The sequence below is a fragment of the Lontra canadensis genome, unplaced genomic scaffold, assembly GCF_010015895.1.
Source record: "Lontra canadensis isolate GAN:19392208 unplaced genomic scaffold, GSC_riverotter_1.0 scaffold11, whole genome shotgun sequence".
In the NCBI taxonomy this organism is placed as follows: Eukaryota; Metazoa; Chordata; class Mammalia; order Carnivora; family Mustelidae; genus Lontra; species Lontra canadensis.
This window is the reverse complement of record NW_022631005.1, coordinates 7,647,211-7,660,014: the sequence shown is the minus strand read 5'-3', so window position 1 is coordinate 7,660,014 and position 12,804 is coordinate 7,647,211. Positions and strand designations below refer to the sequence as shown.

The 12,804-nt window shown below is 31.9% G+C and overlaps 1 protein-coding gene across 5 annotated transcripts in view; it reads left to right on the top strand.

The window, feature by feature from the left end:
* Positions 1-12,804, top strand: part of NCKAP1 (NCK associated protein 1) — a 99,811-nt gene that overhangs the window by 42,572 nt on the left and 44,435 nt on the right. For all 5 annotated transcript variants that reach the window (XM_032856074.1, XM_032856073.1, XM_032856076.1 and 2 more), the window contains 7 exons: positions 1,631-1,787; positions 4,634-4,690; positions 6,888-6,984; positions 7,406-7,512; positions 8,276-8,408; positions 10,811-10,892; positions 12,360-12,418. In XM_032856074.1, the coding sequence (XP_032711965.1) occupies positions 1,631-1,787; positions 4,634-4,690; positions 6,888-6,984; positions 7,406-7,512; positions 8,276-8,408; positions 10,811-10,892; positions 12,360-12,418 (692 nt within the window). The remainder of the gene's footprint in view (positions 1-1,630; positions 1,788-4,633; positions 4,691-6,887; positions 6,985-7,405; positions 7,513-8,275; positions 8,409-10,810; positions 10,893-12,359; positions 12,419-12,804) is intronic.

Below are 12,804 nucleotides of genomic sequence, written 5' to 3'. Positions count from 1 at the left end.
ACCTACTTTCCATCTTGAAAGATACTCTCTAACTTTCTTATCTAGCACTGGTGTTTTGTCTTGTTTCCAACATTTTTTGTGGCTTAAAAAGTTAAAAAAAACTTTTTTTCTGTCCTTTTATTGGGATGTTGGTGGGGAAAGGAGGGTAATATGTAATTTAATAAACCATCCTGATCTTGGGCAGTCGAATTTGAATTACATTACCTTTTTTGATTCTGTCATAAACAAATAGATGTACTAAATTCAAAGGTAATCCATATCTTAAAAAAATAAAACATATGGTAACCCATAATATAACTGCTAATATTTTTAGAGAAACCTTTTGTTGTCAGCAGCAATTTTGTGAATCTAAGTATTCAACAAGGTATAAGGCACTAAATGAAATCTCTTTACTCAGGGGTTTAGAGTAAAAAGTCATTCTATAAGGCAAGAATCTTTTACAGTCTCTCTTGAGGATTCTTTTTAAGTTTCCATACATGAATTGTATTTCTTTGCTTGTGTACCAGATCATATAATTGACTTGTGTTTGGGGGTCCTGTTGCATTAAAAATACTTTTATGTGTTTCAGGAAATTTAAATACACGTCTGCACATAAGACTCCACAGTATATGCCCACTTGACTTAAAAAGTTAACTTGCTTGTGTGGTGACCCTGTTAAAAGAAGGTTGAGCTAAGAATAAAAAGATATATGGCAAGTTGTATGTTAATGATTCAGGAGTTTAGAGGTGGGAGTGACTACTGAGAATCCTAGGGAAATTTGACAGGAAATAGGATTGGTTTGTAACTGGCCCACTACGGTACCTTTTGTATAGCCGGCACTGAGTAAATGTTGAATGAAGGACAGATGAGGTTTTGTGGCCTAGTATGGATGGCTAGAGAGGGCATCCACAAACATATATATGATTATATTTTTGTGTAGCATTTCCAAAGTAGATAACAGAAGATGAAAGAGAGATTTGAATCCGTATACTAGAGAGCAGCATAATATATTAAAAGAACCTTAGACTTCAAGGGTAAATACTTGAGGCTGACTCTAGCTCTAACATGTTAATGGTGTGACTTTAGGTAAGTCATTGAACCTTAATTTCTTAAACTTTGAAAGAGAAGGATACCATCTGTTTTATCTACTCCACAGAATCATGTGATATAATATATGTGAAAACTTATTTGGTAAACTGTGCATTGCTGTGAAAATGGAGGATGCTATTGCATTTCTTCTGGTGATTTAGAAAAGTAGATTAGTCTTATTTTTCAATTATTTGAATAATTGTAATGATTGCTGTATTGTGTGTTAAGTAGTAACTTCTGATCTTTGGCTTAAAATATTTTGTAAAGATTTTTGAAAATGTCTTTTACTCATTTATTAAAAATGACTTCTTATACTACCCAGAAGCAACATTTCTTTTTTCTCATCAGTGTGGGTTGAAAGAACTGATTTTGCAGAATACAGAAAACTATTGAGAGATATATTGTTGCTATCTTGTATGTATATGAATTTTTATCTGTCACTTGAAATCCTCGATTTAGTGATTATGTTTATATTTCTGAAAAATTTGAAAGCTACTTTGTAACTGAAATAATATAATTTTGGAATACTTTTATCTTTGTATTTACTTGTGTTTTTTTAAAGTTGGCTTCATTTTGTGCCACGGGATTCTAAATACTGATGCGACAGCATTGAACCTTTGGAAGCTAGCTCTTCAAAGTAGCTCTTGCCTCTCTCTCTTTCGGGATGAAGTTTTCCACATTCACAAAGCTGCAGAAGACTTATTTGTAAACATACGAGGGTATGGCATTTTCATTTATCTTGCTTTTTTTGGAGAAGAGTAGGATTATCTTCATTGAAGTTGGTAATAGAGAAGGGTCATGTCATACAAAAAGAGATCACCTGTAGTATCTTACTAGCCATAGCAAGTTGTTTTTAACAATCATCCTGATATGGTAGTATTCATATCATTCATATTCATATCATTTTTTTTAAAGATTTTACTTATTTATTTGATAGAAATCACAAGTAGGCAGAGAGGCAGGCACAGAGAGAGAGGGAGAAGCAGGCTCCCCGCTGAGCAGAGAGCCTGATGTGGGGCTCGATCCCAGGACCCTGAGATCATGACCTGAGCCGAAGGCAGAGGCTTAACCCACTGAGCCACCCAGGCGGCCCGTATATTCATATCATTTTTATAGGTAACTTTGTAGATTAAAATACCTAGTGTTTCTGCCCTTTCAAAGTTTGTATTCTAGGATAAAGAAGATGTGTTCTCTTTTGCAAATCATGATATGGAATTAGACATAAATATTGCTGAAAGTACCATATACATTTTAGAGTTTTGACATTTTTGTAGTACTATTTAAAAGTACATGATCCGTCAAAAGCTTTTATTTAGTTATAACAATTATAGAAGTCAGACCATAGCACATAAGAAAACATGTTTCCTTTTAATAAGTTGTTTCAAGTGACTCATGTATATTAATTCCCTGTAAATCGAGCAGTTCATACAAATTTGTTTCCTTGAAATTTTTAATGCCTACATTTCTTTCCACATGAGGTTCTATAGACAGTATATTAAAGACAGGTTGAACTCATACTTGGTAGCAATTTTGAAATCTTTTGAAGTTAGGAGTGTCTAAAATATTCTGGGATCCCCTATACCTGAAGGTGTTGAATAATTATGTTTGGCTTCTTAGCTTCAGATAGAAATAAAGTTTACCTACATTTATTTCATATCCAATTTAGAAATGTCTTGATGAAATTGAGATGAAGCATCTGTTATTTATTAAAAAATAAAGATCTGTTTAACCTACCAATTTAAGCCTCACATTTTAGTGTGTGTAGGAATTACAGGTTTCTGGACATCATCCCTAAGTTGTATTTCCTGTATCTGTATCTTGAAGAGGCTAAAGGAATCTGCCCTCTTTCCCCTACTAATTTTTGAACTAAAATTTACTGACAAAAATGCATAAATTTTAGGTGTCAACAAATTTGTATATGAATATTCTAGGTGATCACCTACTCAGGATACAGAACATTTCCATCGTCCCCAGAAAATTGATTTGTGCCCCTTTTGGTCACTACTGCCACCGTGATTTACCTCCCAGTCCTTTGCTCAAGAGACCGCTGTTTTAATTTCTTTCTCTGTGGGTGTTTCTGACATTCTCTCTCTGTTTTTTTCTCTCTCTCTCTTTTTTAAAGATTTTATTTATTTATTTGACAGAAAGAGAGAGAGAAAGAAAGCACAGGCAGTGGAAGCTGCAGAGGGAAAGGGAGAAGCAGGCTCCCCAGTGAGCAGGGGCTTGATCCCAGGCCTCCAGGATCATGACATGAGCTGAAGGCAAACGCATAACCAACTGAGCCACCCAGGCGCTCCCTGTTTCTGACATTCTCTTGTGGTAGTTTCTTGGTTATAAAATGAGGTCTAGTGCCGAATGTACTTTACAGCTCTTATTCGGCTTTTATTTTAGGTGGTGGAGTACCTGGAAATATCCCCTGCCTTATGGGATAGCTTCTAATTGATTTTCATTTTCTAATTGATTCAGGTTGAAAGTTATGAAACTTGTATTTTGTTTTAGCATATTGATAGCTTCTCTGTGGAATAGTATTTAAATACATGTAAGCATTTAGAACCAGGTTGTCTATATGTTGAGCAAACTTATGTATGATACACATAAACTTAATGACACCATGAGACCGATTGCCTTGATGTCATGCTTTCCTTTTCTTTTTCTTTTTGTTATGCTTTTCTAATAAGAAACTTAACCATATAAGAATCTTCATATTTAGAGTTGAGGAGTCTTAATTTTTTATTAAATCAAGAGTGACCAATTTAAACTCTGACTTCCAGTAGTTACACGGAAGATCGTTAAGTATAAAGGCTTATGAGTTATTAAGGACAGTGATTACAGAATTAGTTTATTTTCGACATTTGCTCAAAGAACACATAAATTTTAGAGTATTTAATTTAGAGGTTGGAATTCTTGGTGTAACTGGTTTTAGCTGGGTTGTCAGGAATATAGTTTTTCTTTAACGTTTTAGAAATTTTGAGTTTTTGTATATAGCATTTATGAAAATAATGTATTTATTAGCATTTATTTTTCAAGTGTTATCTTTAAAGTTTTTGACATTCGTGACTGTTTCTTTTAATTTAAAGTAGTCTTATGCTTTCCTGCCCTAGTTTTTTCTGCCACAAAACCCCTATCTCCAAACATTCACTAGTGTTGCTCACTCTGTCCTTTCAGAATTTTTTTTATGAAATAGCATAAAAATCAGAAGTAATAGCTTTGTTATTGCTTTAGATTTTTGGAAACCACTGTTAATTTCATTGGAAGTGCAATTTTTAATAACTCCATGAGGGCTTAATGAGGTGTATTTAATCAAGATCTACATAGTGAGCTTTAATTTTTTTTGTTAGATTTAATATAATATGAGAACTCTTTTTCTAAGAAGACTTAACTGAGTACTATAAGGGAACCAGGAAAGGAAGTGGGTGGATTTCTTCCATGCATTTTTAGTTTGAGGGATAGTTTTCCTTGTTGCTAGTAGTAAATTTCAATTGACTTTTGGTGTTTGGCTAACTCGTTTTGACTGTTATTGATGAAATTAAGATTAATGTGGTTTTAATTTTTTTTTTCCACATAGCTATAATAAGCGTATTAATGACATAAGAGAATGCAAAGAGGCAGCTGTGTCACATGCGTAAGTAGTTCTATCTTACCTGTGGAACTTAAAATCAAGAAGACTTTCTTTCTTAAAGCATAATTTTGGTGAAATGATGGCAGATTAATGTGTACAAGATGTGATAGAAGTGAGAGACTTAGAATCAATGAAAAATAGGTATATATCCTTAGTATCTAGTAAGCTTCAAGTTAGTGCAGACAGATCTTAAATATTTTTGAAGTGTTAATATAAATGCTCTAAGAAAGTACTGTACAAAGGTCTTTTATTTTAGGTATCATTTAAGTCTTTTACCATTACTATGCTTTTGTGCCAATACTTTGCAAATTGTGATGATTTTTGTACTATTTCATGAAAATTGACATATTTTCACACTCTCCTAAGTAGTATTTACTTTTCAAAGTAGCCTTTCCTGAATTGTAATAACTATTTCATATGAGTAAATATATAGAATAACTTAAAAGTTAGCATATTTAAGATCTTTGAACAGCTCTTCAATTTTCTCATGAAAGAATTATAAATAATTTATTTCAACTTAATTGATACATATGGTGTACTTGTATAGAATGTTTTCTCTACTGAACTTAGGTAGAAGTAATATTATTTGAGCCATCTGTATTTCTATAAGCCAGAGAGAAGATATCACTGCCACTGATAAAAATATAAAACCACAAGAAGTTTTAGAATTTAGGTTTAGGCTATGGGATGGATGTTGGGAATTTAAACCATCTTTATTTATTGCTGTCAGTGTTGTATCATTTTCCTCATGCATTATTTTCACTTGAATAAAATGCTTATATTATTAAAAAGTTATTTTCTAGTATAAATAACATACTTTGGAGTATGTTAGAATTCCTTTCTTGACAAACAAATGATTATCACTTCTTCATTGGATAGACACTGTTGTAAGCACATATATGGTGTCATAGCTATCTTTTATGAAACTCTTTAAAAGGTAAGATGTTTCCCCCCTTTATTACATAAAGCAACCATAAGTAATAAGCAATAATTTTTCATAGGAATTTCTCATTCCCATAATCCAGGCTTAGGACTTTATAGACCTTTTCTCTGTATAAATAACACCACAGGCACCTTGTAGCAACTCTGTGTAGCAAAATAGTCAAAATAACATTGATCCCTTTCTTAGAAATTGCATAGGATGACTTTATTATTGTCAGATAAAAAAGAGCTTGTTACTGGAATTAACCTAACATTGTGAAAGTGTTGTGTTTCAGCCATTATGGAAGATGTATTTTTTGAGGCAGGTATCATCATCCCTGCTTTATAGATGAGTGGCTAAAACTAGGAGAGGTGAAACCTAAGATTGGTAGGCAGAGGTTGGATTTTAATCGGTGTCTTCTTCTGGGTTCCAGCCAAGTTTCTGGTATTCTATATCCCTTACAGTTGTTTTTCTGGCATATATATATTGTGTGTGGGGGGACTGGGGGTGGTGGTGCCATTTTTTGTACTTATCAAAATCTTAAAACCTAAAATTGGGACTGTATATTTTTCATACTGTGAGAAGTTGGAATACTTAAAATGTTCTGTGATTTTTTTTTTCCATGTTATTATGTGAGAGTAATTCTTTTTAAAAATTTGTATTTCATTTAAAGAATACCTAGTAATAAATATTTATAATTACCTTTTCCTTTCCTCATCTTTTCTGTTTTTGAACAAGAGTGCCAAGAGATCTCATCCCAATATCTTTATTGTATATAGCTCTTGTTTAGTAAGTCTTACATATTTAATAGGAATGTAGTTAATAAATTGGATATGGATTATCAGATATTTATTAACTTGTGTTCATTGATTTTTTTGTGGCGATGACAGAAATGTATACGTAGTAGAACATTGCTTGCTTTTAAGGATTTCACAATCCAGTTCTTAAAGTGCTAGGCTAAATGGTATTAATGTTGGAGAAATTATTTAGAAATGGACATCTGGATAGTGGGAAATGCTTTTTGAAGGATTGGACTTAAAGTTTGGGTAGGATTTTTGATAGGTGGAGAATAACAGAATAAACATGGTTATAAAAACAGCGTAAGAAAGGCAAAGATAAACGTAGGATTGGGAAGTCCTTTAATGACATACCATAGAAGATACTTGTAGGGGCTTCTTCCTAAAACAACTTTGGAAATTGACCTGAAGTGATAAGTTATTTAATTGTCAATAATAATTTTAGTGGAAACATAAATTATAATGATGTCTTTCCCTATAGTGGTTCAATGCACAGAGAAAGACGTAAATTTTTAAGGTCTGCACTGAAAGAATTGGCTACTGTCCTCTCTGATCAACCTGGCTTGCTAGGTCCGAAGGTAACTGATTTAATTCTTGTTCTACCTACAGGTGCGCCATATTAAAAGGAAAAATTCTGTGTGAAGTTTTATTAAAATTTGATTTAATTTCTTAACAATATGTGTGCCGTATTAAAATTAAAAAATATTCTCTGTGGGAAATTGTACTAGAATTTGAACTTTTCCTAAAACATATATAACTGAGAATGAATTTGTTTACTTGATACATATATCACACCTTCCTCCATTTTTCTCACTTCTTATATATGTACTTTTCTTGATACATATCTCCAGGTTTTCTTCTGTATTTTCATTTTTGTCTTTTGAACTTGATTTCATCAGTTCTTGCCAGTGACTTTTCACTTAGAGAAAGATTATGAGTAGGTTTTACTTAGAAGCTTGGCATGAGAATAAGCAATATTGTTTATTTCTTTTTAATTAGGCCCTTTTTGTTTTTATGGCATTATCCTTTGCCCGTGATGAAATTATCTGGCTACTTCGTCATGCAGATAACATGCCAAAGAAGAGTGCAGATGACTTTATAGACAAGTAAGTTAACAACATTTAAAAAGTTATTTTTTAAATATTTTGATGTATGGGATGTGAAACTTGGGAACTTGGGGTTAAATTATTTTGAAAAACCTTTTTAAGGGCTTTTCATATTTCATAATAAAGGAATATTTGTAATATATCATTAGGTGATAGGAATTAGAATGCATAGTCTACTTTAGCTTAATATTAGGGTTTTAATGTTTCCTTTCTAATACTCTAGGTTGTCATAAATTCCTGTTTTCTTGCTATAACCAGTACTATTTCCTTTGGAATTCATTTTTTAAGATGACTTACTATACAAAAATTTAAAAAGAATCCTTCCGAAGTAGAGTTGCAACCAAGTGTGTGATTTGAAATGTCTATCATTTTAGTCCACAGTCTTTCAATAGGATTTTGATAAATGAAGCAGAGAAATAAGAGCATACAGAAAAATCTTATTTCTAATCCTCTAATCCTCTTTCATTTGTGATTTTTTGGTAATGATGTAGTTTATGAGATACCCTAGTTTTATTTTCATTTTGAGTTTTCCTTTATCAACTTTTTTTTAGTCATAGCTGTTTTGCTGTTTTTTGTTTTTTTTTTTTTAATTTTTGTTTTCCATCATGGAAATGTCTTTAGAAAGTAATGGACATAAAATGATATTTAGCAGTGCTTTTTCTAAGAAAAAAATCTTCTTGTAGTAATACCAAAGGCATTTTATATTTTCCTTAATAATGATGAATTTCTTTTTTGAAATACTTTTCTTGAATTTTTTAAAAAGGCACATTGCTGAGTTAATATTTTATATGGAAGAGCTTAGAGCACATGTAAGAAAATACGGACCTGTAATGCAGAGGTATTATGTGCAGTACCTTTCTGGCTTTGATGCTGTTGTTCTCAATGAACTTGTACAGGTAAAAACTTTATCATGCTATTCTCCCTATTGTTCTTTGCTTCCCTTCTTTCTAGTAACTGATTTGTTTGCTTAGTATAATCTAGTGCCAAGTGGTGGAGCTACAAATATAAGTAAGTCATTGTCCTGTCTTGTCAAGGGGATCATAATCTAGAGGGGAGAAAACACTTAGTTGTAGTTGAATGTAGTAGGTGTTATGCTTAAGTGTGTACCAAGTTCAGAGTGAACACAATGCAGGGAATAATTCTTTATTTTGGCAGTGGAGGTGTACAGTGACCAAATTAAAGAGGACCTTGCAAAAGAGGATAGTCATAAATCAGATTTAACTAAGTTTTAGAGGAAAAGTAGAAGATAAATCCTTTGGCACAGTATGTTAGATCTTTTTATTTTTTTAAATTCATCCAGATGTCCTAATTTGATTAAATGTCCTAATTTTAATTTGGATTTTCATCTGTTGATTTTTAGTCTTAATTTTTTTTTGGTTTCTGTAAATTCTTTATTCAGTCTTTTTCATTTTAATATAAATTTATTTTATCTTTATTCCAAATAAGCTAACTGTAAGGGAAATGGGTTTTTTTTTTTTTTTATAAAATCAAGATGTCTTTATACTACGTGTTAGTAAACTAACACGTAGTATAAAGAACAACACGAATTCTCTGTATTCTAAAACTACTGGTTTCCCAGAGGAATAACCGTACTTTGATATCCTGATTTTTTTTTTCAAACCTACTTAAAAGGTGTAAGTAAGAAAATAAAAAATTGTTCATGTAATTGTTTACCTTGAATTCTATATACCTCATAGGTTACTATCCTGAACTGGTGTATTTTTTCCTTTATCCACTAGATGGAGCTTGGATGCTTTCTGTCTAGAATGTCTATTAAAAACAGGAATAGAAGGGCTGATTTTTATCCCTAAAATGTTATTACTTTGCTGACTTTTTTTTAAAGATTTTATTTATTTATTTGATAGACAGGGATTACAAGTAGTCAGAGAGGCAGGCAGAGAATGAGGAGGAAGCACGCTTCCTGCTGAGCAGAGAGCCCGATGCAGGGCTTGATCCCAGGACCCTGAGACCATGACCTGAGCTGAAGGCAGAGGCTTTAACCCACTGAGCCACCCAGGCACCCCAACTTTGCTATACTTTTATTTAAATAGTTACTACTTACTGGATAAACCAGAGAGGCTTTTGTGCTATCACAATTTAAAAAATAAACCAGACTCCTGATTTCATGTCATTTTGGAACTTGCTGTGGCTGGTTGGATATTAATTAATAAATGTAGATTTATGTTACATAATATTAAAATTTTTGTCATTCCATCTCTTTTGGTATCTTTTGCATCAATTGTATTTTACAATACTAGGAAAATTAATTTTTTTTCTGGAATTATAATATTAGTAGCAGTAATACTAGTATGAATAATTGTCAGATTTATTGATAGTATATTTTATTACATTTGTGCAGCAGTCCTCAGAGGTTAGTTGTAGTTACCATTTTTTGATGAAAAAAGAATTTACATAACTTGCTCAGTATCATAGAGTTCATGAGTAATAGAGCCAGTATTTGAGCGCAGGCTCTAACTCCAATGCCCAAGCTTTTTATACCCTCTTCTGTTGTAAAGTACATGCATGGTGTTTTTAACCATTTACTAGGATTTAAATTTAGAACTAAGATTAACCTGTTAATATAGTTCATTGTAATAGGTGTTAAATTTTTTTATGAGGTAAAATATACGTAACATACAATTTTCTTTCCTAACCATTTTCAAGTGTACAGTGTAGTGAAATTATGTATATTCACATTGCTGTGTAGGTTTTGAAAATTATACTATTTGTGAACTAAGCATCCACTTTTTAAAAAATTGTGTTATTCAGCATCAACTTCAGATGCAGTTTTTAAGGTACTCATTTTTCTAGCTGACTTGAGAGGGATATTTTGGTCCTAATTTTGTTGAAGTATAATTTACACACAATAAAAGTCATCTATTTTCAGTATACCATTTGAATTTTGACAACTGTATGTCCATGTTACTACGACTACAGTCAAGACATGGAAAGTTTCCAACACTTAAAAGTTTTCTTGTGTACCTTCGTAATTGATTCTCTCTCTAAACCCTGGGCAACTATTCATCTGCTTTTTAATCACTTTTGCCTTTAAAAACATTTTTTCTCATATAAATGGAATCATATACTATATAATCTATTGTTTGTGATTTCTTTCAATTAGCATAGTGTTTCTGAGATTCATCCACGTTAATGTATGTATCATTTCATTCCTGTTTAAAGCTGAAAAATACAATATGGATATACCAGATTGTTTATCCATCTACCACTTGATGGACCTATGAATTATTTCCCCAGTTAGATGTTTTTAACATTATTATTATTTTTTTTTTTTTTTCAGAATCTTTCTGTTTGCCCTGAGGATGAATCGATTATCATGTCCTCTTTTGTTAACACTATGACTTCCCTGAGTGTAAAACAAGGTAAGTCTTCCAAATAAAAGCATATTTTCTCCTAATTAGATTTTCAGATTTGATTATTAAGGGGGGGATTTAACAGTTAATTTTTCTAGACTCATTTATTTTGGACACATTTACTCTGTTTTCTTTTGTCTTATCTTTGTTCTCGCTGAAGCAAAGTTGCCAAAATAGGTATATAATGATGTTTATAAAAATAATGAGAATTATGGCTTGAAATTTCTTATTATTCAGTAGATGGGGGAAAAAAAAAACCCAAAACATAATGAAGTATGTATGTGATCTAAGCATCATCTATGACAATAGTTGGTACCACTGATGAAATTATATTTAAAAAAGTACCAGGCACTCAAATATCATCCTATTTAATTCACATCAGTTTTAGAAAGCTGTTGTATTTGGTAGATTTGAAAACTCAAGGTTTGAGAGTTAACTCGATTTTGCCAAGCTCTAACAGGTATTAAGTGTCCCTACTAGTGCAGGGATTTTAAGTTTAGGTATGTCAGTCCCAAATGTTGTATACTCGACTGCCTCTTCATTATTTGAATACTTCATTCCAGCAGATTGCTATGATATTTCAGTGTTATAATCTTTAAGTAAAAGATATCTAAAACCTTGAACATTTCTGAGTAATAAATACATTTTAGTTTAATCAATCTTTATCACACTTAAGTAGTGAAGTTATTGTGAAGTTGCCTGGTGATATTTGGTGTATAAAGAGTTACTTTGAGGAGTTTCACCATGCTGTCCATAGCTTCTGTTTATAGAATTTCCCAAGCTCTCTTCTAGCTTTTTTCAAAATTGGTATATAAGCACACTGAGAAAGAGTTTAGGAGAGAAGTCTGTACTTTACACTTCTCTTAGCATAACTCCCTCCTTATATCAACATCTTTATAGGATTTGAGAATGACTTCACTCTCTTAGCTATTCAGTTGCTTTTGTTTTTTTTAAGTGTACAGTTTAATAGTGTTTAGTATATTCACATAGCAGTGCAGCCATCTCTAGAACTTTCTCATCTTGAAGACTGAAACTCCATAGCTATTAAAGAACACTTCCTGTTAACCTCTTGCTCCTGACATCTACCATTATGAGTTTGACTACTCCAGGTACCTCATAAGTGGGATCATGCAGTATTTGCCTTTTTGGCACTGAGTCATTTCACTAGCATAATGTCCTGAGGGTTCAGCCTCACTATAGCATGTGTCAGAATTTCCTTCTTTTTAAAGGCTGAATAATGTACCACATTTCTTTCATCTATTCCTCTATTGATGGACATTTGGGTTGCTTCTGCCTTTTGGCTGTTGTGAATAATGCTGCTTTGAACATGGTATGCAAATACCTCTTTAAGACTCTGCTTATAATTCTTTTGTGTATATGGCCATAAGTGGAATTGTCTTAGATCTTAAATTTTAAAACTGATTATATATTTGTGAAACATTAATTTGCTTTGTAATATTTTTTCTATTATTGTAGTTGAAGATGGGGAAGTATTTGATTTCAGAGGAATGAGATTAGATTGGTTTAGATTACAGGTAAGAATAACTTAATTTGCATTGTCATTCTGTTTGGGTAATGAATATTTTAACTAACATGAAAATACTAATAAAAAATTCATTGTTGTATACCTGTTGAAAAGACTAGTTTTGTGTAACTAATTATAGTTTTTACCTCATAGAAGAAACAGTTTTCTTAAGAAATAATCAACATATAACAATATATTAGTTTCAGGTTTACAACATAATGATTCATTCATTCATATTGCAACATGATCATAATAAGTCTAGTTAACATCTATCACCACACAGTTAGGAATTTTTTTTCTTCTGAGAACTTTTAAGATCTATTTTTCTTAGCAACTTTCAAATATGCAATACAGTTTTACTGATACATATGATACATGTATCATACTGTACATAAC